The sequence below is a fragment of the Aulonocara sp. 'chitande type north' Nkhata Bay genome, linkage group LG3, assembly GCF_057382095.1.
Source record: "Aulonocara sp. 'chitande type north' Nkhata Bay isolate Kocher_YH1m ecotype deep benthic linkage group LG3, A_spYH_male_GT1.1, whole genome shotgun sequence".
Classification (NCBI taxonomy): Eukaryota; Metazoa; Chordata; class Actinopteri; order Cichliformes; family Cichlidae; genus Aulonocara; species Aulonocara sp. 'chitande type north' Nkhata Bay.
The window spans coordinates 61,552,165-61,578,364 of NC_141346.1; the positions used below are offsets into that span (position 1 = coordinate 61,552,165).

A 26,200-nucleotide genomic window follows, 5' to 3' on the forward strand; every position below is an offset into this window, starting at 1 on the left:
CCTGTGCCCTAGCTGTCATAGGGCAAGAGGCGTGGTCCACCTGCACAGGTGAGCAGTCCATCACAGGGCCAACAGAGAGAGACAGAGAAGCACTCTCTCACATCCACACCTACAGCCAATTTAGAAGCACCAATGAACCTAAGCAGCATTTCATTGGACTGTGGGAGAACATCCAACCTCCACAGAAAGGCCAACAAGCTTCAACCTACAACCTTCTTGCTTTAAGGCACTAGTGCGAACCACTTTTCCCCATTTCAGCCCAAATCCTGCATCTTCCTGTTTCTGACTCCAGGCCAGCTCCACTAACACTTTCTCATCAGACACTGCCACCTAGTGGAGGAAGTCTTAGTCCCATTTGAAGCTTCAGATTACAGTTAGTTCCTTTACAAAGAGGTGGAGGTGGTGGGGCCACAGCACCATCATCACTGAGTGCCATAGGACACTTAACCTTTGTTTCCATATGCTGGGAACTTCCTGTTGTTCCAAGGAGGACTGGAAAATGTGTGAAAATCTCCCAGTCAGTTCCTCACAGCACACTTCAATCATTTCCCTCCCACAGCATCAGGACCAGGGCTTTTTCTCTCTTTGGTCCCACTAAGAGATTTCCACACAAACACCTCATCAGTGGGACTCTCAGAGCTACCAGCCCTTTGCTACAATCACAAAGCTCTTCATTGAAATCAATGATATCAAAGCTGGAATCAAATGAGTCCAAGTCTTCTGCTGATTCAGCATCACATTCATCTTTGCTCCTTGTTCTGCATCCCCACCATGGACTTCATTCCTTTCCAAGCCAGCCTTGAGTGTCCTTTATTCAGCTCATCCTCTGCTTTACTTTTACACCTGATTTTAGCTGCTTTATCTCTCTTTCAACAAGTTTCTGTGCCTCAATCTTTTTCTTCTCTCCCTCATAACAAGACAGCTTCTTCTGCCTGAGAACATGTTGGAGTGATTTACTAATCCAGGGCTGCTTATTGGGGAAAATACTTCCTGTTTCCAAAGTAATCCCCATTTTTCCCAGAAAGAAATGTAAGTAGAAATCGATGATCTAAGTGAGAACATGAGCCTTTAAAAAGTCCCAGTGGGAGCAGTCAAAGCAGTCCCTCAGTCCCAGTATAGAGTCTTTGGTCCAGACTGGAACAACTGTGTGCCCAGTTTGAGCTCTCTTCAGTCCTGTGACCTGACAGACCCAGAGGGGCCATCACATCACATTTAGAAGCTCCCCTAATGGAGCCACAACACATGTCCAACACTTACTCTGTCTTGTTGGACCAACTGGAAGAAATGATTCAAGGACTTAATCACAGAACAGAGATTCAAATCTCCAAAATCCAACTGGCTGCATCAGGACATATAGTCTGAAACTCTGCACAGTTTCCTGTTTGAAGCTGCTTCCTGTTGGCTTCAGCTGTTTGGAGTTTCCATTTTCTAAACTTCTACATTCTGAACCTTCTTCAGCTCTGAACAGATGATGAAACACTGAATGATTTCAAGCTCACACTTTGTCTAATAAACTTACATCTTTCATTCTTTATACAGATTGATGAGCTGTGGTTTGTCAAAGATCAGCTGTGATTATCTGGCAGCAGCACTGAAGTCCAACCCCTCCCATCTGAGAGAGCTGGAGCTGTGGGGAAACAACCTGAAGGATCCAGATGTGAAGCAGCTGTCTGATCTTCAGCAGAGTCCAGACTACAGACTGCAGACTCTGGTGTAAGTAGAGTGATGGAGTGAGTGGGTGGTGCTGTCAGCAGTATTGTACTAAACACAGTCAGTATGAAACAAAGAGCCAGTGTTTCCTGTAAAGCTGCAGCTTCTCAGTGAAGCTGTGAGAGGAGAATGGTGACAGGCTTCAGGATTGGACACAAACACTTCCTGTTTCTGACCTTTATGGTCACCATAGTAACGGCTGACACGCTCTGATCAAACACTGTCAACAGCCAATCAGCTCTCTGAACAAAGCAGCACGCAGACCAATGACTGCATTCATTTCCAAGTTTAAAGCAGTGAAGAACACAGTCTGTAGGTGAGGAAGAATTTAGTGAGAGCAGATGTTTGGATGGAATTCCTCCAGTTAACAGCTGGAACCGTCCATCTGGATTGTTGGGCTTGTTGTTGGGGTTCCTACAGAGCTCAGAGTGGACACACCAAGGTTCTTCTAATGAATGAAAGTCCAAACTCAAACTAGGAGGGAAAACATTTTCATCAACTTCAATAAAAATCCAAAGATTAGAAAAAGTGAAGCAACAATGAGTCCTAGTACAGTCCCAGCACTGAAGTCCCTGCTGCTCTTTATACTGGATGTGCTGCATCACTGACTGACAGCTGATGAAGAGTCTCTGGAAACACGCGTTTATCTCCTCTGCTCTTCCTTCTTCTCTCTGCAGGTGGAGCTGATGATGGTAAACAGGACGGTGTGTGTGCTGAGAGAGGAGGAGCTGTGTCCTGATGATCCAGAGAGGTTGAAGCAGCAGCAGCTTGTGTGTAGAGACGCTCTGACTGGGCCATGTTACTGGGAGGTGGAGAGGAGAGCTTCATCCAGCAGTGACTGACAGAGGAATGAGAAGAAGTGCAGATGACTGTCAGTGCTGCAGAGTGAACTGCTCTGAGAACAGCTCCACTGTCAGACACAATGTAGAGTCCAGCATCATCCCTGTGTGTCCCTCTGGATCTGACAGAGGATCATCAGTGTATCTGGACTGCTCTGCTGCTGCTCTGTCCTTCTACAGTCTCTGCACAGTCTCTGTCTGACTCTGGCTACATTTTTGGCATTTATATTCTTGGTTGCTCTCTTTATATTTTTCACATTCAAAATGTGCCCATCTTTGGCAAGATTCACACTGCACCTGGAAAGGAAAAATAAATGGCTCATATTCTGTTTGGTGAATACTATTACTCAACATTTTAATTATGATTGGCAAGTAATGATACTAAGACTTATGTGTTTCTTTTCTTTTGTTTTACCATTTCAATCATGCTGCGGTCAGCGTTAGCATCTAACATGGAGCAAACAATGCAGTAGTCCTCAGCGTTCCCTGAAACACAATCATAGTTAGGTTTTAATCAAACATTATTTATTGAATAATTAAAAAATAATAGTACATTTTTTCCAAATATACTTCCTGGAAAATTAGTCTAAATTAGACTTTGAGAAGGGTCTTATCTGAAAGTGTTTGAAGAGCACTATTTGTACTGTGCTGTTTGAAAAGCACTATTTAAATTGGAAGTACGCACTAACGTGATAAGGACTTTACTGGACTTACCTCGATTTTCAAGTAGGGTGCAAGCTATCTGCATTCGCTCCAGCACAACTGGCTCTGTAGTGTTTGACACCTCACTGACCTCTCCAAAATCAAGGTAGTGTTCTGCAAACTGTGAGATTGATCATAATTAGAATGTAAAGTCTTAATTAGGTAAAGGATAGGATAATTATAAGCCACAAGGCTTCAGCCTATTCCGTTTTCAGTTACTGTATGATTAAGTACTTCTATGTAAAATGATCATCTTTGTTGTTGTTGACCGAAATAACTTTCACTTCACTTAAATTCACTTAAAGTCTTAATTCTAGCTAACAAGAAACTGAATCATTTGAATAAGGGTTACCTTTAACAGTAAAACTCCACAACTGCTGGAATCCTGTCGCTTGTTGTGTTGCATAGTCTGTAACTGCCACTCCATGGTGTCTTCATGCCCTCTCATCCTCAGAAAATTCCTAGTTGAAAAAAGTGTTTGTAATGAAACAAGATTTTTATTTTTTTTTTAATCTAAGAATAACACCTCAGTATCATACATACCTCCAGTTGCGCAGAATTTTCCTGTCATAAACACCTTCATTCCCATGGGGTCTATGAGCAGTATTTTCTGTGCAGAAATGTTGACAATCTAAAGAAAAAGTTAAATTAAAAATTACAATTGTTTGTGCCACTGAAAACTTATTTAAAAATAACACTTTGTGCAAGAAACTGCTTCACAACAAATTATGCAAATTAATAACAAAATGAACACATACCACAAGAATCCAGTGTGTACCAAAGTTCACAGGGCACAGCCACGTCTTCAACTGGGAACTTCATCTGTGGGATTGGAAGTGCAGAGTAATTTGGATTGACTTAGGTACCATGCGTCTCAGGGTGTTTTCAAATATAGTCTTCTTTAAAGGAACCGAACTCTTTCCTCAGCAACAGAAAGGAGTCAACTGTTTGGACCACTTCTGAGCTTTCAACATACCAGTTGAGGCATCTGAACTGCCCAGAAAACAACGAGCTTGCAACTACTGAACAGAGCAGGTGTGCAGCATTCTGCACAAGTATAGAAAAATGTTATAGAACAGTAAATAGGGTTTTTTTTATTTCAAAATTAGTAGGTAAATGACATTTCTTACTTACCTTTCGTCTCTCAATAACACGGTGCAGATATGCATCAATGACCTGTTTTGAAAAATCTGAGTTTATACAACAACAGCAACAATTTTTGAAGTAACTGCTTGAGTGCTGTACACAAAAACATCTAAAGGAATCGAATTGCTGATAAAGGTTCTTTCTGCATATACTGAAACTGGGTATTATGATGTCACAGATGTCACAACATCTGTGTTGTGGTTGATAACATTTTTTCCTATTGAAGTGAATGGGTGAAACCTTATCAGAGTTTTGCAATACAAACCCCCCGACCTACTCGCACATTTTAAACTATTAATGGTCTCTGCACTGCAAATGCTTCAGAAGGAGCAGAACCTCGAAATCAGACTCAATAATGATAAGTTCTCTTACCTCATCAGAAAGCCACCGTGACCCCTGCAGTGTTCGAAAAATAACTTGTATGGTCCAACAGCTGCCTCCAAGCGCCCAGTATCCTTTGCACGCCATAGCCTCTTTACTAAAAGAAAAATATGATAAGTTAGCTCAGGCATGCATGAGATTTCTAGTGGATACGCTTGGTAAAGGCCGACGGGCCACAGCAGGAAAAAGTCAATACAATAGGCATGCATTTACACGCAGAGAAATAGGAAAGGTACAGCGGGTGGGCAAAAGAGAAAATTACTGACAGGCAGATCCATTTCCAGACTTCCACAAGCTCAGTGCACGTTGCATGTTTCTTTATATCCAATATGAGTTGAAGACTTCAAAATGCAAACAAAGTCATGCAACAGTCAATTAAGTTGCAACGCCAAACTGGCAACAAATGACCAACTGGTCAAAAAGAGTTGTTCACTATGTCACCTTCATTTTCTAAGCTTTGTTTCCGGGAGGGAAGTTCTTGTTCACGCGTTTCTGGTCCTGGAACACAATTAAACTCCTTGTGTCAGCCGTTTTGGGTGCATAATGAATCCTCTGGACTTTGCTGGCACTGAGGGTTAGCAGTAGGATGGCAGGGAGGCATCTTCAGGTCTGTGCTGCTGTTCACCGTCTGACTGCGAGTTGGGTATTTTTAATTGTCACTGATATTTACATGGTGGCTTCTTCTGTATGGCTTGATATGGTCAATGCTGTAGTGATTTCTTAAAGTTGCTCCTTCCGTGTTTTTTTAATCTCACACATTTGCCAGCGATGTCTTGAATGGTGTAGGGTCCTGAAAAATCTGGATCAAGTCTTCCTCCCTTCCTTCCACGTTTCATGTTCAAGAGAAGAACTTCATCTCCAACGCTGTACACAAGGTTTCTGTACTTCTGGACTCGTCTAGCATAAGCTTATGCATAAGCATAAGATTGTACTTAAACTGAAATATGACACCTACTCAGTGATTTACAACATAGAGGTAGGTTGTTTCCTCTTAAACATTTTAACTGCTTTCCTTACAAAATGAACTGGAAACCTATAAGTTCAGTCTCTGAGGTGCTCTGGGATTTCTCTCAGGGTAACGTCTGCCTGTTTGGTCAGAGTCCATAGTGCTCTGTGTGGAAAGTTCAGGTGTTTGAACATTGGTGGTTTCACGTAAACCCTGAACCTCAGGTGGTGAAGCGAGGGCAAACTCTTCTGAATCTTGAGGTGTAGATGTGTCCTCTCGGGTTGCTCTGGAACCACGTGACATTCTGCATCTAGAATCTGATCAACATGTCTACGCCAGACTAAGTTGGCTCCAACATTTATGGTGTATATCAGCGGTCCGGTCCGTGAACGAATCGTGCCAGAATGCCATTTCTGACTTGGGTCTCTGTAGTCTCTGGCGAGAACTCTTTGTCCAACATTGAAGAACCTGGTTTTGTTTCTTGTTGCTTCCACCATGGAAGACTGTTTATCTTGGACATCCTTGCGAATGTCTGGTTTCAGCAAATCTAGACGTGATCTCAGATCTCATCCCATGAAGAGCATTGCAGGTGTGTGTCCAGTTGTTGCATGAGTGGTAAGACAGTAAAAAAAATGTCAATTTTCTGTTGTAGCGGTTTCCCCTCTGTGCGACTGGCTGGTTCAGCTTTGTTGCAGGATGATGGTGAGCTGAAGTGATATGTCGTATGCCGTTACTCCCAAGGAAACACTGGAACTCCTCTCCAGTAAACTGATGACCATTGTCACTTACGAGCTGTTGTGGCAGACCTGTGCGTGCAAACGGTGACCAAAGACTATTGATCGTGCTGGCAGCTGTTGCTTGCTTTACGGGGAAGATTTCTGGCCACTTTGAGTGGGCATCAACCACAACCTGGAACATTTAGTCCATAAATGGGCCAGCCTAGTCTATATGAATGCGTTGCCATGGAGCGGATGACCACAAACAATGCAGGATTTAGCCATATTCTCCATTTCACAATCAGTCCCTGGCCACCAAACATAGCTTCTAGCAAGACCTTTCATCTTAACACCCAAATGTCCATCGTGCAGTGAGTCCAGTACCTTTGTATGTAGTTTGGGTGGCAGATGACACGAGTTCCCCACATGACACATCCTTGGCAAACGGATAGTTGGTCTTTGTGGGTGGAGTACGCAGAGAACTGAGTGTCACTACAGGACGGCCAACCATTCACAGTAAGATCATTTGACAAGATTGTGTTTTGGCTCGTTTCTCTTTTCACCTGAGCACTTGTGACAGGTAGGGGTTCCATTTGTGTAACATGAAACACAGTAGCTGGATCAGTCATTTCTTCGGTGGGTTGCATGTGTGGAAGACGTGAAAGTCCATCTGCATTTCCATGTAGCTTTGTCCCTTTGAACTCAATGGTGTAGGTGTGTGCACCCAGGAACAAAGCCCAAGCAAGCGTACGCAAGCCATGGTTGGAATGCCTTTCTGAGGGTTAAAGATGGACACCAGCGGTCGGTGGTCTGTGATCAGGGTGAAGTGTCATCCATATAAATACTGATTAAACTTCTTCACTCCCCACACTAGACTGAGTGTTTCTCTGTCTATCTGCGTATAGTTGTGCTCGGCTGCATTTAGGGACCTTGAGGCAAAGGCAAGCAGTCGTTCGGATCGATCAGGCATTTTGTGAGATAGCACGGCACCAATGCCATATGGTGAGGCATCACAGGCGAGGCGAAGTGGTAGCTTGGGGTCAAAGTGTGTCAGAACCTCCTCTGATGTAATGAGCTGCTTAACTTAACTAAATTAAATGCCTCTTCATAGTTTGTCCATTTCCATTTGACATTTTGTTGCAGCAGAGAGTTCAGCGGGTGCAGGACTGTTGAAAGGTTTGGTAGAAACTTGTGGTAATAATTAATTAAGCCCAAGAATGAACGTAGCTGACTCACATTTTTAGTGTCTGGTGCCTTCAGGACTGCTTCAACTTTGTCCTCGGTTTTGTGGAGCCCATGTCTGTCGATCTTGTGTCCACAATACTCAATGGCATCCTTGAAGAACTCACATTTGTTTTTGTTTGCTCTCAATCCATATTTTTCTAGCCTGGCCAGGACTGCTGTTAGGTTAGCCAGATGAGTCTGACCGGCTGGAGCAGCATCTAATAACCAACTCACAAAATAAAGAAAAATAAAAACAAACCAACAAACACAAAAACACCAGGCATCATGATACAGACTTATAATTTGCACCAATGTTTTTTCGAAATTCTATACACGAAAGTGAGCGCGAGAGCCCTCGGTGCGCCTGCTCGCTGCCAAAGTCAAAGTAAACTTTATTGTCATCTCCGCTACAGACAGTCCAGTATACAGAGATATGAGATGACGAGGCTCCAGTTACAGCAGTGCAAGTAAACAAACAATAAGAAGAGTAAGAAAATAAATATACACTTTAGGACCAGGGGTAAAGGATCAATAACAATTTAAATTTACAGTTTGAGGGGAGGGGGCCCCTGCTGCTTCCAAAAAGAGCACATTTCATTTATAATGTTGTAAATCCAAGTCCATTATGTATTCATGATTTGAATCCTGGGTTGTGTGAAATCTCAGAAATGCACCCTAGATGAAGTGAATCTGTGAACTAAGGTGTAGGTCTATTAGATCATGTTGTGGTGATCCTTGTGTTGGGGGATTTGTGTTCATACTGGAGTGCAAAATTAAAACCAATGGAAGATGGACAAGAAAAGTTCAAAGCCATCATGGTGCTCAACTTAGAAAAAATAGAAAAGAAGAGGAGGAGAAACGAGCAAAAGATGCAGGTAAGCAGATGTGTGATTGGATAATGTCAGGTCATCCTGAAACTATCAGAATCAGAGTGAGTCAGAAATTATGTGCGTTACAGTTGCTCCAAGAAGAAATGGTAAAAAAACAAACAGTAACAGACTAAACTCCAAACAATACATTATGTTACAGATTTAAATATTAATTAGTCCTTGTCAATTGTTGATTTGTCCTGTTCTCATTGTATGACGAATTATGATGGCTGTTTGGTAGCTCTTTATGTTATAAAATGTTACATTTCATTAGAAGTTGGTTGTATTCCAGTTTTATGTTGCAGTTTTCACTTTTGAAAGGGAAGGTTAGTCCAGCTCAGTCAATGCTGAATGCTCTCTTTCAGTACGTTGTTGTATTAAACGATGACTCAGCAGACGACACATTGTAGCCATGTTAAAAATCATGCAACAGACCCTTGGTCACGATGTCGTTGTGGGGATGTCTAAAGGCTGGCTTCCTTCTAATAACCGTAACAAGTGTTTATGGCGCTCCTTGTGATGCTGGGTCAAAGTTCAGCCTCTGAAGACCTCGACGTGTTTGAAGTTATCCACAGGCTGCGAGGTCCACTTCAAAGGTGTTCTATGTTAGATGTTGGTCAGGTTAATCAAAATGGAAACTGTTGAGTTTACACATTAACCAACATGGTCCAGCACTAAACATCGTAAAGCCTTTAGTTTTTGGAGAGAGGATGCTGCCATCAAATTCAAAATGGGCTAATATTTTTCTTTAAATGTTTCATTTTCTCACTTTGTTTAAAATACTGGTTTATAGGATTTGCAAATGATTGAATTCTGTTCTTAATCATATTTAACACAGCGGATCAAACGTGGGGAAGTGGGTGTTATATTCAGATTGTGGGATACATTTAGGAAATGTAAAACTTTTGATGTTAATGTTGTTTATTTGCAGGGTTTAAAAATAAATGTGTTTATTGTTTGAAACTCATACTTGGCCTTCTACTCTTCATGGCTGCTTAACGAAGCTAACAGGGTGGACAGTCTGAGGAGCTGGGAAAGAAAAGCGTCTGAACTGCTTTAAATTTCTTGAAGACGTTTTATCCAAGAAGTTTCTTCAGTTCTGAGAGAACGGCGCGGCGGTGGGTGTGGATAATTTTGCCGAAAGAAAACGGCGGAAGAGGGGCGGCTGAAGAGTAAACTTTCAGAAGTAAGTACTGAATATTATGTCACTTATTTATGTGCAAATGTTTAATAATGAAGAACATTAAAACATTCCTGTTGGCCACATGTTGGCAAAGTTATGTGACATTAGTGATGTTTGTACTTTCAGCGTTTACTTGGTTTTAAAGCCTTTACTTTAAAATATACGCTGTTCAATAGTCGACCTTAATCTTACAGAGAATGTGATGATTTTGTGGATAATTAAAGTCAGTCATTTATCCACAAACACAACAAGCTGAAAGTCAGTGATGCTGCTCGGTTTGCAGTCCTGAATATCACGGCACAAGCAGGATTCACTGCACTGTTAATGTTAGCTATGTTATATTGCTGCCTCTGTTCGGTGGTGTCGAGCCAAACGGACTTTAACGTGTGTTTGAACGAGCTGACGGTTCACTCGTTAAGCTGAAAGAAAGATGCTTTAATCACAGCAGTCACACATGTGTCCACTGCACCATCTGGAACTCTTCTTGTTTAGCACTCGTAATAACACAAACACTAAATCCTCCTTCTCTGGTGCTGTTGTGTAGCAGTGTGTACACCTGAGACTGTCACCTGTCTGTCTGTCCTGCACAGGGCTGAACTGGGACAAAAAATCGGCCCGGGCATTTTGACTAGAGACCAGCCCACCAAAAATGTGACGTCATTCAGGGGTAAAAACCGCAAAGGATTCTGGGAACTTGTGGCAAGAGGTACTAGCGCATGCAGGCTTTCAATTGAACTCAGCTACAGAGCGATAAAAAGAAACACAAAAAATAGCCGGTGTTGTGCCAAAAAGTGATTGTCTGCCAAAAAGTGATTGCTCGTATTTAAATTGCTATAAGTAACTTGTTGGGCTATAATATGTGAAACATATGTCAAATGCATCCCTCATGGATGACATAAAGTCATCTCTCCATCTCCATCTCCTGCTCTTTTATTTCTCTCTCTTGCTCCATCTCTCTCTGCTGCTCTTCTGTCTCCTCTGTCACAGACTTCTCCACTTTTGATGATAAATCAGCCTGGTGCAACATGTAAGGATTGGCACAATTTGTTAAGATTTTGAGGAGTTTGAGAAACTAACCTTAAGCATAAAATAAAATTTACTATCAGTAACTTCATAGCACCCGCCCAGCAGTATATAAACTCCGTCATGCTAGCTAGTACCAGTTATTCTAAGCGACTGTAAAAAGTCAGCACAACGAAAACAAACTACAACTAAACTTGGTTTATATCTGACACAGATAGACAGCAGGTCATAACTTCTTACCTGAAATTCAGTTCCTCTGCCACTATGACCGGCGGCCGCCTCGGGTCTCTCCTCCTCTTGCCTCCCCTTTCCCTTATCCACCTGCTGGCCTCCACCACTTGCTGATGTTGCTAAATCTGTGGAAGCTATGCCACAGCTACCGCCAAACAATTCAGTTATTTTTACACATTTGGCAGCGTCTGCCTGAAGGGCTTGTTTCTTTTTGGCCCTAATTTTTTCTGCACCTTCTTTCCTTTTTTTGTTCTCCATTTTCTTTAGTTCATTTATAAGATTGCTAAACAAGGGGGAGGGTGCATCCGACCTCCTCGGCTGTAATTGGTCCAGCCCAGAGTCGATCATGACCAATTGGCCAATCCAACACCTTTCATTATTTATACCCTTCCAAAAGAAAAAAAAATCGATCGGCCCATAAAAGCAAAAAATCGCCAGCGGCCCACCGGGCAAATGCCCGGTATGCCCGATGGCGAGTCCAGCTATGGTCCTGCACTCTCTCTCTGTTTCTTTCTCTCTGATTGTGGAATAAAAGTATGAACATGTGTTTATAAGTTACACTTGTGTTTGAATCCTGCAGCTTATCACACATTTGATTTCCATGTGTGACGACTGCAAGTGTCCAGAGTGAGGACAGACTGAGGGACCCACTGCTGCACATCATCTGTGAGGCTTTGCAGCCCTGATGATCCACCAGGACAAACTCAGCAGTGTGTGAGGAAGAGGAAGAGGAAGAGCCAGCAGCAGCTGACAGATGGAGAGAATAGACAGACTGTTCCCTGTTTGTGAAGGACTGCTAGGAAAGTTTAACATAACTGTCTGTCCTGAATCAGTCTTATTAGGTAATGTTCAAATAATGTTGTCATTCCAGTGTTTTCAGTGTGGGAGAAAGTACTCAGGGCCTTCAAGTTACACACTATGAAAGGCAGCAACAAGTTTAATGTTCAGAAACCTAAAGTCTGTATCAGCAGCAGAATGGAGCTAAAAATAAATGTTGGTTTCAGTTCTATGAAGCTTTGAGTATTTTGGATCAGTAGCACTGCTGTGTTTGTTGCATCATATTGCTGTAATTGTTTATTTGCTTTATATATTCTGAGCTAAGTTGATCTATAGTGTTACATCATATTCTATAAGGATGTTATGTGTTTGTAGACTTTCTGCCCAGTTTGACCCATTTAGCAGAAGTCAGCCTGTTTAAGGCTCTGATGTCTATTCTGTATGACTTAAAGCAGTTATGACATGGTCTGATTTTCTCACCCAATAAAGGAATATTTCATTTATCAGTCTACTCTTCATTCTATCAGACACAGTTATCACAGCTCGTACATTTGCTTTTTACACATATATGTAAGCATTGAGCCACATTTAGTAATGCCAACATATTAAAATAACAATATTTCTCTCTTATATATGATACATCTATATACACACTGTCACAGATACTTGAGTGTCTTTGAGTGAAGATTTAAGGTGATAGGAAATATAAATAACTGCAGCTTGAATCTTTGACACAGAGTTCATGCTTCAGAGTTCAGATGTTCAGAGTTCATGGACCGTTGAGGCTGCGAACTTTAAGGCTGCAGACCCTGAATTGGGATACAGCCATCGACTGTGGAAACCTTGCAAGTGGATCGTAAAGGTTGTTACAGAGTCTTTCATGTCTAAATTTGCCGTTAATAATTATATAATTGTAGGAATCATCTAGTTTGCTTACACTGATTACGTTGGCACTTTGTTAGCGCTACAACAACGGTCAGAGCCCCGAGGCATCTAAACTTTAGTAAGAATGTGCACTTTTGACACCTCTGGTTAGCATTTAGTGGTCAGTTTCAAACGTATTTGATTTTTGCTTGTTATGAACAAATTCACTTCACTACTTTTCACGATCTGTAACATCAATGCACATTGTTCCATTTACTGCATATTGCACTTTATTCATATCTCTCATTCCACCTGCAAAAACATTGTAAAGGTCGTCACAGAGAGTTTTATATATGTATAAATACTAATATTCTCTATTTATTCTGTTTTATTGCCAAGATGTTAGTTAGCCTTTGTTCAATTGTCTTTTATATGTCAATAGATACGTATGTCACAAATAAAAGTTTCTTGTAAATTATGTTTTTGTAAAGAATTTTCTCCCAAATCTCTTACATGCTAACTGTAACGTGTTATTTCTGCTAAAACCTGAACTTAAATGTGTATATGGTGTTTATCTGTTTTTCTCTCTGTTTTAGATGCAAATATCAAATTGGAGTTCTGCCTCCAGGCCAGAATTGCAGGAATGCACCACGTGTTGGCTGTTTCACTGCCCTCTGTGCCCCACTCTCAGCCCTGCTGTCAGGGCAAAGATTGAGCAGCATATAAATGGACACATTCAAAGTGCTTTGCCTTTCAAAGGTATGTTGGTATTAAATATACCTCATAGTTAAAGTCATAAATATGCACTTCTTTTCAGCACCTCTGCAGGTCTTTGTTGACTTAAAAGTTATTTTTCACATTGTACAGTTCAGTTCATTCATCAGCGAGAGAAAAAAGCGTTTTCATTAAATATTTTTCCTGTTCACCACATTTCCTGACAGCTCTTGTGATCCACACCATTTTGCTTTCATTATTGAGGACGGCTTGGATATTTTTGTTAATATGTACAATCTGATTGTTAGATAAACTGACTGCATTCTATACAACTACATTTAAATTACATGTTTTTTCTTTTTTTCTCTCTTACAGACAAAATGATGTGCCGGTGCACTTTCACTGCCCTTCTGTAACATGACAGTCATACAGCGTGGGGATATGGCAAGGCAATTATTGTCATGTCAGCATTCAGGACTGCTCCCCACTGAACTCTCCGTGGAGCCTCGTCTCCCTCTCCATGTCTCGTCTCCAGCATCTAAACCATTTCCTGAATCTTGGGTAGAACATTCATGTGCTCCACCCTCTGTGCTAAATGAAACTGGGGCTTGTGGAAAGTCCATGAAAATGAAACGTCCTCACTGTGGTCTTAGTCTTCTTACAAAAAAACTTCAAGGCTCACATGATGAGGAGGCATTCAAACAGGTCAATAGATGTTTGCCTGGCCTGTCATCCACAGTGTTTTTGTGTAGAGGGACTTCTTCCTCTTTGTTTTTCAGTTTGCAGAGGACATGGAGCTCTTTTTAAAAGCATGTGCTGACGAGCAGAGACTACAGGTCAAAGCGATGTTTGACATTTAATGGACAGATGAAGGCACTGGCTGTTTGTTTGTATTTTTTTATCTGTTGTTTGTTTTTCAGTGTACAGAATTCCAGTTAAACTTATTATAAAATGCTGTTCACTTGTTTCCATACTTATAGTAAAAAAATTTAAGTGTAAATGCAACAGCATTGTTTATACTTGTAACTTCAGAGTAAAAAGCTTATTGTTGATATTAACATTAATGTATTATCCTGTAATCAATAATATTTTTATGCATTTTACGCATTAACCCTCTGATCTCTATCCTGGCCATTTGGGGCCACTTCACTTCTCCTTGTTTGACTGCTACACTGCAGTGGACCAAAAGAATGACGCAGGTTTGATCTTAAGGCTCTAATAGTTGTGTGTGTTGTGCATGACATTGCAACGCAAACATGTATTTGCAAGATAGACTGGAATAAATTATGATGCATCAAATATTACACAGGCTGCAGTGAATTGTTGTTGATACAGGTTATTGAGCTTTGAGTTTCACAGTCAAACGTAGCTTTGACACACATGCTAACACTCTTACTCTTGTACATTTCATAACAAGACACCAAAGCCAAAATATTAGCTCTCAAAAAAAATTCAAAGCTGCAGCTGCAGCACACACAGCAACAAACACTGTTAGTAAATGTGTCCTGGAGTTTCTGCAGGTGCAGAAAGTGCTGCTGCTGTAAGTCAGCCTAACAGCTTCCAGATCACTGATATTTCTGGAAAGATGGCAAGAAGGGCATCACAGCTCATTTCTACAATCTCCCAGATCTTGGAATACAAGCCCCTGTCCCATGAAAACCACTTCACAGTAGTAGGAGTCCACTAAAACCTACAAATGAAGAGTGATCCTGGAAGAAATAGGGCGCACACTAGTGACCTCAACAGTTGCAAGACAGCCTTGTCCCCGATGCTTATATGAAAAAAAATATGAAGATTTATGAAACCATTAGGACTTTATTACTGTTTTATCTGAAAAGCTACTGGTAATATTTAACCTAACTGGGATTTAAAGTGTAAAAAACAGAATGTAGATAAAATGTTGGTTTTGGTGAAAAGGAGTGGAGCTTGTGAGCCACAATGTAAGCAGTGTTGCTTTGCTGACATGCACTCGATGCTGGCAGTACAAGCATTGTAGTGGTTCTTATGTTTTTGTAAACTAACTGTATAATATATTGAGCCATTCAACAGTACACAAATGTTTGTAGGCTCCTTTTTGTATGCAACCTGCATGTCTTTCTGAATTAATTGTTTGTTTATATCATGTTTTTCAGGACAAAGAAGTTAAAGTCAAGTGGAAGCCCTGCTCAACATGGTATGTAGTAACAACTTTGTTGGACGGGAACAGACATTCATACTGTTGATAAATAGTTATCACCTCAATTTGAATTCATGTATTTGGACTAAACTAAATTGGGAGCTGTTAGCTGTCAAGCTGCTCCTCTGTGAGGAGCTTGATAGCTGTCCACCTCCAAAGTCCATTATGAGTTTTGGAGGTGGACATGGTCAAGACTTTTAAGAGTTGGCATAAGACTTCACTTCTTTATAGAGCTTATAGTTGGGGCTGGTTCAGGTCAGCCCTTAGTTATGCTGTCATAGCACCAGACTGCTGGGGGTTAGTGTCTACTCGTGTCATTGTATATATCCAGGAATATGTGCCTGAGGATAGTTGTCATGAAATCAATATTAAATCAAAGGATTCCTTAATGACCACAGCTGGCATGAGTTCTCCAAAGCTGCCTGCTGTCTCAGGATCTGTCTCCAAAAAGAACCAGGGAGCGCTAACATGTTATGTTCTAGACTGATGAAGAAAATGCACATTAAACATAGTATAAACTCACTATGTTAAGTAATGTGAAGAGGATGCCTTTAGCTCCTATTGGGTTGGTTCCTTGATCAGTGCAATACAGAATCATTCATCTGGTTTGATGTAATGTCCTTCAAACACGTCAAAATGAGGCTCTGTAGTCTGTGTGGCCTCCACATGCCTGTATGACCTCACTACAACACCTGGGCATGCTCCTGATGAAGTGGCAGATGGTCTCCTGATGGATCTCCTCCCAGACTCCAGGACTAAAGCATCTGCCAACTCCTGGACAGTCTGTGGTGCAGTTGGTGGATGGAGTGAGACGTGATGTCCCAGATGTCCTCAAATGGATTCAGGTCTGGGGAATGGGCGGGCCAGTCCACAGCATCAATGCCTTCGTCTTGCAGGAACTGCTGACACGCTCCAGCCACATGAGGTCTAGCGCTGTCTTGCATTAGGAGGAACCCGGGGCCACCCGCACCAGCATTTAGTCTCACAAGGGGTCTGAGGATCTAATTTCAGCACCTAATGGCAGTCAGGCTACCTCTGCCGAGCACACGGGGGGCTGTGCGGTCCCCCAAAGAAATGCCACCCACACCATTAGTCACCCACTGCCCAACCATCATGCTGGTGGATGTTTCAGGCAGCAGAAGGTTCTCCAATATGTCTCCAGACTCTGTCACAAGTACTTAGTGTGAACTTGCTTTCATCTGTGAAGAGCACAGGGCGCCAGTGGCAAAGTTGCCAAGCTTGGTGTTCTCTGGCAAATGCCAAACATCCTGCACGGTGTTGGGCTGTAAGCACAACCCCCACCTGTGGACGTCGAGCCCTCATACCACCCTCATGGAGTCAGTATCTGACCGTTTGAGCAGACGTGCATATTTGTGGCCTGCTGGAGGTCATTTTGCACAGCTCTGGCCTTTCTTTCCTACCCCACAGTACCTTTCCTTATCTTTTGTTTCCTACTCTTTTACTTAGTCTTTGATCACGGTTGTCTTTCTAGATAATTAATGTCATTTGTTCTGGGGCGAGTCACTGGCTCGGGTGCATTCTGGGACTGTCAGTTCACCAGTGTGCTGGCATGCTTCTTAACAAACACACCACTACAGCAAACATCTCAGTTGTACTTGTTGATTTCTTCAACAAAACACTGAACAAAACATGTCCTTGTGAGTGTGCTGCCTGGTGCTTTTACATTTTGTGGTAATTTGAGCAGCCCAGAAAGCATCCCATGAATTCAATTATGTTATTGTATCTGAACATGTGCACGAGTCATTAAATTAGATGGGAAAGAATGATTCAGGGTAAACAACTGCACCAAGGGAATTACATTTTTCTTCTCAACATGTAAAATGTCTGTTGATAAGCAATTTCTGAAACAGACATTATAAAAATCACATTAAACAGATGTGTTTAACTTTTTATTCTAGCAAACATAACATCAATGATGACACAATCAGTCTTCATCAGAAGTGCTCAAATCACTCTCATCGTCTGGAACGTCCTCCTCCTCCTCCGAGTCCATTTCCAGGAGTGGTTGGTGGCTGAGGATTCTCTTGTACACGTCCTTTACTTTGAGCGTTTCAGCTTTCAGTTCACTTTGTTTTTAAACCAGGCTATGGAGTCCTTTCTGTGCATCCTCCGACATGCCAACAAGGGAGGCTGTAAAAACAACAAAACTATTAAATATAAGTAAAACAAACAAACAGACAAAAAAACTCACCTCATAAACACAAGGAGTTAGGATCATGTAATTAAACTTTTTTTAAGGGAGAAGGCAGTGTTAGCTAGCAACCCAAATATAGGTAAAAGATCCAGTAAGACTTTAGCATCTGCTATTATTTTCAATCAATTCATCACCAAATGTATAAATAAATAAAAGATGTGCTTACAGTCTGAGGAGATTGTCCCCAACACCACAGATCGCATTTGCAACACTGTCCAGTGATGCTGCATCTCCCTGCAAAGGATCATCTCCTCCTCTCTCAGGCGCCTCACAGCCATCACCTTCTCAAAGACCTTTCTCTTTGTCCGGAGGTCAGCAGCAGCTGCAGTTTAACAACATCAGATGGGAAAACATAGCAGCATATTATGATTCAAGAACAAAACATTCAACTGCTGCTCAGATACTGGGAGTTTGTTTAAAAAGGATATTTAGAAATCAAGAGCTTACGTTCACTTGTGCTCTGCCAGGGCCAAACGTCGCTCTGCATGAGGGCATCACTGGATACGATTTGCTTTGTTGCTTGTTTCCTTGTTGTAGTCGTCAACAGCAGCCGCCAAGCGTTTCTTCTCATCTAAGATGACCTTGCGAATTCTGTGTCGCCTCTTGTTGCTATCTGTAAATAATCATAAAAAGGAACACCTTCACATAATGCATATATTTACATTTTAATCTACACTCATCAATTCGTTTGCTAGAACAAATCACATCCAGCTCAAACAAACCTGGATCTGATTTTATTCTGTTTACAAAGTAGCTGTACAAGCTGTACAAACTGAGCATCAAACGGTCCGTTTCAAAGAAACTGTGACACCATTTTGTCTGTAAAGACTTTGTGTTCGCACTCTGATGATGACGACAAGCTCCTCTACTCGTGCCTGCAACGCTCCAAGGCTGCCATCAGTTTGATCCGTTTCTAAGTGAGAGGAATATTAATCAGAACACAGGATGAGTAACAGTCACCAAACTACAGTGGACTCTGTAATCACTGACTTGATGATATTCATTATAAGACATCTGGAGCCTTCATGTGCTGCATTATCATGAGATAACAAGTATGTTGGTGTTCAGCTTTATAAAACCAACTAGTACGACATCACTTCAACCCAGGTCCAATCCAATTTGATCAAACGCAACAACTCTGCCATCAATTCTGCTTTTACAAGGCTTATTTTTCATTGTTTGTTGACACTGTCAGAAAGATCTTAACTCTAAGTTCTTTAATGAGGCCATGGTGGGTCCTGTTGTTATACACGAGTGCATTATATTGAGACTCACCTTCAGCCCATTGCTGCAGTGTGTCGTCATCCACACCCAGCTCATTTCTGCTCGCATTCAGGCTCTCCACTTGTTCTCTAAAGATCCTTATGATCTAAGAATACATTAATAAATGTCATTCATATGGACATTTTTAGAGTACTGGTGTTTCCCCCCCATTACCACACACATTAAAATGGGTGTTGAAAAAATGACCTTTAGATATCTCTGGCTCAAAGTGCGGCCCAGTTGTTCCACTTTCCTTTTGTTCCAGCCCAAAGCCAGGAGGCTCAGCATGTCTGTTCGCCCTGCATTTCAGTTAGTATACAAATAAGAATGAATGAGCAGGAGACTGAGTGGAATCTCACACACAGACACACACCTGCTTTAGACATGTACTTCGTTGTGATGGCCGCCCTAGACAGGAAACTGTTTACTTGTTCCACCTCTTCTCCAACTGTAGAACCGGCCCCATCCTGAAACGCACCTCCCCATTTGATCTATAGAAAGGAGGTCACAATACATGACTGCTGAATTCATTCAACCTTATAATAAAATGTTATGGCAACGTCGCTGCTCCAGTGAGCAACAGCGAGGCGTGGCACATGGTCTATGACGCGCCGGTCGCTGACGTGGACGCACTGGACGTGGATGGCGTGGAGACCGCGCTAGACGTGGAGGTCCCTCCGGTTCGCTGACCTCCGGCTGAGCGGGTCCCTCCTCGGCTGGCAGCGAGAGCCCCTCCTCGGCTGGCAGCGAGAGCCCCTCCTCGGCTGGCAGCGCCAGTTGTTCCTTCCGCTCGCCGAGCTCCTCTGCTGGTGGCTCGCTGAGCTCCTCCGGCTCGCTGAGCTCCTCCGGCTCGCTGAGCTGCTTCTGCTCGGGCATGCTGAGCTGCTCCTGCTCGGGCATGCTGAGCTGCTCCTGCTCGGGCATGCTGAGCTCCTCCGGCTCGCTGAGCTGCTCCTGCTCGGGCATGCTGAGCTCCTCCGGCTCGCTGAGCTCGGCTGGCAGCGCCGGTTGTTCCTTCCGCTCGCCGAGCTCCTCTGCTGGTGGTTCGCTGAGCTCCTCCGGCTCGCTGAGCTCCTCCGGCTCGCTGAGCTGCTTCTGCTCGGGCATGCTGAGCTCCTCCGGCTCGCTGAGCTGCTCCTGCTCGGGCATGCTGAGCTCCTCCGGCTCGCTGAGCTGCTCCTGCTCGGGCTCGCTGAGCTCCTCGGGCTCGCTGAGCTGCTCCTGCTCGGGCTCGCTGAGCTCCTCGGGCTCGCTGAGCTCCTCCGGCTCGCTGAGCTCCACAGCTGGCGACGCGGGCTCCTCCCGCTCGCTGAGCTCCTGCTCGGGCATGCTGAGCTCCTCAGCTGGCCGTGCGGGCACCTCCGGCTGCGCTCCAGTCACAGATGGATGATCCGGAGGCGAAGATGGTGATGCGGTGTACGCAGGCGGGGAAGGTGAAGGCAGAGCCGGTGAAGAAGATGGCAGAGGGGTGACTACATGCGGATGAGATGACGACGGCGCTACATCCACAGATGGTGAAGCCGCCAGCGGCATGGAGACTGCTGAATGAGGCGACGCTAGTCGTACTGTAGGCCGGCTTGCAGCAGCGTCAGCGGCGTCACCATCCACTGAAAACAAAAAAGCAGATGGGGTGAGAAATGAAAAAGTGTCCTTATTACTCACCACAGCCGGTTCTTGAGATGTCCGGGAGGGCGGCTGCGGTGAGGAACGCCGGCGGCGCGAACGTCGTTTCCATGTAGACGTCGGGGCCGGCGTCTCAGGCTGTGAATCCACCAGCTGTCCGGGCCGGTGAGCAGCCTGAGGAGGAGAGTGGAGGTGGAGGGTGGAAAGCAGGAAGTCCAGGACAACTGAATTAAGGGAGTCCACCAACCAGGGGAATTCGAACAGCATCCCCTGCAGCCGCCTCTCCACGGCGCGACGCAACCCCTCCGTGGGCTTCTCCCACCACAACTCACACATGCGGTAAACCTTGTCCATAACCTCCCCCCTGAGCCTCTCCTCAGAGACCGCTGGGTCCAGACGTGGCGCTGTAAACCTTAGCTGAAGGTGGCCGCTGATCGGCTAACCGAACTGAAGATGGCTGCTGATCAGCTAACCGAACTGAAGGTGGCTGCTGATTAGCTGACTGAACAAACATAGCCCCAGAATAAAGAGTTCCAGACGAAACAGTCTTGATTCCTGGATTTGAAAGAACGTCAGGCGCACAGTCTTCTGAACCTATGGGAGAATAATCGCTCTTAAAACGAAAACTTCTATTTTCCCAAACCGGAGAAACACGAGCTGTAGTGTTCATGAAGCTGGCGGAATGTGACGAGGGCGGATTTTGATGTGGCTGCTCCTGCAGTGATGTGGGAGCGCTGGGTGTGTCGGGTGGCACGAGAATAATCCCTAGCATCTTATAGAATGCCTGAGCGGGCGTAAGCTGATTGCTGTCAGGCTCATAGTAATCCTCCCGGGACCGGCTAGGGCGTTCTCTGCGAGACCGAGGCGTCCGCGGAGAGGAAGCAGACGAGTGGGCCGAAGGGTAGGCTGCCAGCGAGGAACGGCAGCACGGAGGCCCTCCAAGCACTAGTCGGGTCCCGTCAAAACGGGAGCTGCGCTTCCGCGGTGAGTCCGCTGGGTCCATAGTGGCTGGATCCTTCTGTCACGGGCTGCGATGGCAGACCGTGGAGTGACAGTGAAAGCAGGGCCCAAACGCGAGACTCTAAGTGAAGGACAGTGGATTTATTTACAGGAGGTGAAAAACACACAACTATATACAAAATCCCAGCACTGTGGTCCCGTGGTGATTCTCCCTGAATCCCACACAGTGCAGATGTCCGTGAGAAGTGAAAGGTGGCGACTCCAAAAAACTCCAATTCCCACACCGTGACTTTAGAGGCGTACTCCGCTCCCGATTCCTGGTAACACAAAAGGCAGAGGGTTAGCAGGGGATCTGTTTCCGCGGAGGTTACGTAAAAGCTCACGGCAGTACTGACGAGTTCTGACTCAAGGATCCAGCGTCGGCCTCAGCTCAGCTGCAGTCCTAAATGCCGTTCCTAGACGAGCGTAATCTGCTGCAGCTGGCAGAGGACGACGAGCGGCAGGTGCGGCCGTCTCTCGAGTAGACCACTTCCGGGTTCGCAGTCTCCTCAGCGAACCCACACCTCCGGAAGCTCACACAGAGACACATGGAGAGATGGAGAGCAAACCAATACAACACACGGAAAACATAAACATAAACATAAACATACACTGAAAATGCCTGAGCCCTGGGTCCCTAGACCCAGGCCATGACAGTGTGTGTGTGTGTAAGAGAGAGCTTGAGAGAAGCTGAGCTTTATTCAAAGTGATTTGAAACAAACTGCAGCAATAAGGGCAAACTAGTGCACAGTTATGTTTACGTGAGCGTTATTTTGTATGCATTTGTACAGTTCCATAACTGTGAGAATACATTGATAGCATTTAACTCTAGTAACAGGCATTTGTACCAGTAAGCATGAAAAAGTAGGGAAAAGAACTAGTATGTAAGCACTGACTAGTACTGTAAAGTATATGTGTATATAGGGCAATCGTGGCTCAAGAGTTCACAGTTCATCCTGTAATTGGAAGGTTGCCAGATTGAGCCCCGCCTCCGACAGTCTCGGTCGTTGTGTCCCGGGGCAAGACACTTCACCCGTTGCCTACTGGTGGTGGTCAGAGGGCCCGGTGGCGCCAGTGTCCGGCAGCCTCGCCTCTGTCAGTGCGCCCCAGGGCAGCTGTGGCTACAATGTAGCTGCCATCACCAGTGTGTGAATGTGTGAATGACTGAATGTAGTGTAAAGCTCTTTGGGGTCCTTGGGGACTAAGTAAAGCGCTGTACAAATACAGGCCATTTACTGTGCGTGTGTTTATGCTCAAGTGTATGAATAAATTAGTCAGTTTTAAACAGTTGCAATTTAAACAGTAGAAGAGTGGCACTATATTTATATATTTATAAAGAATTTCAAACAACAATTAATTGATGCTCAAAGCAGGTTTATTTAATTAATATCCAGATTTCCAATTAGTTCCCAATTCATTCAGCAGCAAATCACATCACCACTCACTTCAAGGCTGTATGTATTATTGTAAGGTAGACCCTACAATAGTACATACAGAGAACCCAACAATCATATGACCCCCTATGAGCAAGCACTTTGGCGACAGTGGGAAGGAAAAACTCCCTTTTTACAGGAAGAAACCTCCGGCAGAACCAGGCTCAGGTCGGGGCGGCCATCTGCTGCGACCGGTTGGGGTGAGAGAAGGAAGACGTTTGTTGTAGGTCTGATTGAAGGACTGATGTGATGGTAAGTTTTCTGCTGCTCCGCTTTGAATATTGAGAGATTAGTTGATGGATTTCAAGCCAAATTGTGCCCAAGTTTAAGACCATATTCATTGGTTGTTTTTGTTGATGTTATTGTTTTGGGCTTTTTTTCCACAAGGATTTCTAGCTCCCCTAGAATTCTGGCCACCCAAACGATGATTGCTGCTGAGAGAGCACAAGGTTTTGTCCCCCTGTACTATTCATGTCAGTGCAGGGGGTTCTCCTTGAGAGGCCAGGGTCGAAAAAGGGATGCTTCAGAACCTCCGAGGGTGTTATGCGCTGATTTGCATCCAAGGCCAACATTTCTTTGATTAGCCTTACAAATAATGTTTGGCCATTTTCCGGTCCTCGCCTAACCTTCAGCAGTTGTTCGAGGTCATCGAGACGCTTAAGTTTTATATATCGAGTTTCCTTGGATCGATAATCTGTCTCGTATTGAAATTGTTCTTGGGTCTTAAATGTCCAGCGCTGTTCGTTGTGGTTATCCTCGATGAAATAGCTGTCAGTGTACAAGCCAGACTCTAGAAGATGATCTGGTAGCTGACCCTGGGTTTCAATTATGAATTTCAAAACGTCATAATCGTCTTCCCCAGGATAGAGAGGCACCCCTGTAGCAAGCTCCACAGCTACCAGCCCCAGAGACCACATGTCAATTGCTTCATCATATGGAGTGCCAAGCATAATCTCAGGTGCACAATAACCAATTGTCCCCACACGGTCACCAGGAATCACTGCAGAAGCAGGACATGCGAGGCCAAAGTCTATAAATTTGACTCTGACTTGAGACTCACTGCGGTTCACAACCATGATGTTTCCAGGTTTGAGGTCAGCATGCACTATTCCCACAGAACCCAGGTGGAACAGAGCATTTGCGAGCTGATGCAAAATTGGCCCGAGTTCTCTCATTGGGAGACCTTGGTTATTCCGGTCCCCAATGTAGTCCCACAGGCTTTGGTCGAGGAGTTCGAAATTCAAGCAAATGCGCTCTCCATCGAGGAAATAGCCGTTCCATTCGACAATGTTGCACCTGTCTGGATCCAAGCGTCGTAGCTGCTCCAGGATGAAAATTTCCAGTTTTGCCTGGAGCAGAATTTCAGGGTCGCTCTTGTTGACTTTAATAGCAACCGTTTTGTTGTTTTTTGTATCGCGACATCTGGTTACCAAACCAAAGCCTCCTTCTCCAAGGAAGGCCTCTACCACGTGGTGATCTCCTAAAATGGTCCCTTTCGTTATTTGAAGATCATCTTCAGAGGCAGATGGGTTGGCTGAGGTGTTGATGTCTCTTTTTTGAGGAAATTCAACTGAGTTTTGGAAACTGCAGCTGAATTTTTGCGATCCATGACTTTTCCAGCTTGAAGGCTGCTGAGAGAGCACAAGGAGTTGTCCCCCTGTACTATTCATGTCCGTGCAGGGGGTTCTCCTTGAGAGGCCAGGGTCGAAAAAGGGATGCTTCAGAACCTCCGAGGGTGTTATGCGCTGATTTGCATCCAAGGCCAACATTTCTTTGATTAGCCTTACAAATAATGTTTGGCCATTTTCCAGTCCTCGCCTAACCTTCAGCAGTTGTTCGAGGTCATCGAGACACTTAAGTTTTATCGATCGAGTTTCCTTGGATCGATAATCTGTCTCGTATTGAAATTGTTCTGGGGTCTTAAATGTCCAGCGCTGTTCGTTGTGGTTATCCTCGATGAAATAGCTGTCAGTGTACAAGCCAGACTCTAGAAGATGATCTGGTAGCTGACCCTGGGTTTCAATTATGAATTTCAAAACGTCATAATCGTCTTCCCCAGGATAGAGAGGCACCCCTGTAGCAAGCTCCACAGCTACCAGCCCCAGAGACCACATGTCAATTGCTTCATCATATGGAGTGCCAAGCATAATCTCAGGTGCACAATAACCAATTGTCCCCACACAGTCACCAGGAATCACTGCAGAGGTGTTACATGCGATGCCAAAGTCTATAAGTTTGACTCTGACTTGAGACTCACTGCGGTTCACAACCATGATGTTGACAGGTTTGAGGTCAGCATGCACTATTCCCACAGAACCCAGGTGGAACAGAGCATTTGCGAGCTGATTCAAAATTGGCCTGATTTCTCTCATTGGGAGACCTTGGTTATTCCGGTCCCCTATGTAGTCTGACAGGCTTTGGTCGAGGAGTTCGAAATTCAAGCAAATGCGCTCTCCATCGAGGAAATAGCCGTTCCATTCGACAATGTTGCACCTGTCTGGATCCAAGCGTCGTAGCTGCTCCAGGATGAAAATTTCCAGTTTTGCCTGGAGCAGAATTTCAGGGTCGCTCTTGTTGACTTTAATAGCAACCGTTTTGTTGTTTTTATCGCGACATTTCGTTACAACACCAAAGCTTCCTTCTCCAAGGAAAGCCTCCACCATGTGGTGATCTCCCAAAATGGTCCCTTTAGATATTCCAAGCTCATCTGAGCCGAAGGATGGGTTGGCTGACATGGTGTAATGTGTCTGTTTGCGCTGTGGATTGGTGAGAAACAAAACTGAACTTGTTTTGGTTTCTCTCGTAAATTGCTCTCAAAACTTCTCGAAAGGGTTTCAGTTGCTGCAGGTCAACGTCCGTTAAGCATAAAGTAACAGGTGAGCGCTCCTATTTATGGGTTTTGGGATCAAAGCAAAGTTATGACGTCAGAAAGGATCAAAGCAAAGTTACCGCGTCACAAGCGATCGAAGCGATTCTAATATGTGCGCATGCGCACATATGAGAAGCGATCGAAGGGATTCTCATATGTGCGCATGCGCACACACTTGCTTGTTTGTGTAATATTGTTCACACTAAACTTGACCCTAATCAATTTAATATCAGTCAATCAAAGAAAATGTTAGTTTTGGAAAATTTTAAAATGACATAACTGACAGTTAAAACATTT

The 26,200-nt window shown here is 44.0% G+C and overlaps 2 protein-coding genes across 2 annotated transcripts in view; both read right to left on the bottom strand.

Moving 5' to 3' along the window:
• LOC147336449 (uncharacterized) overlaps nt 1-22,173 on the bottom strand; it is a 137,123-nt gene extending 114,950 nt beyond the window's left edge. Inside the window, exons 1-2 of the mRNA XM_086287025.1 lie at nt 21,046-22,173; nt 19,670-21,014 (exon numbers count right to left, since the gene is read on the bottom strand). Of these exons, the coding sequence (XP_086143151.1) occupies nt 19,670-21,014; nt 21,046-21,605 (1,905 nt within the window). The 5' untranslated portion in view covers nt 21,606-22,173. The remainder of the gene's footprint in view (nt 1-19,669; nt 21,015-21,045) is intronic.
• An 825-nt stretch (nt 22,174-22,998) lies between these two features.
• Nucleotides 22,999-25,876, bottom strand: LOC147336456 (uncharacterized). Its single transcript, XM_086287046.1, has one exon. It carries the CDS (start codon nt 25,767-25,769, stop codon nt 23,436-23,438), a length of 2,334 nt encoding a protein of 777 aa, XP_086143172.1. The 5' UTR covers nt 25,770-25,876; the 3' UTR covers nt 22,999-23,435.
• Nucleotides 25,877-26,200: the final 324 nt, after the last annotated feature.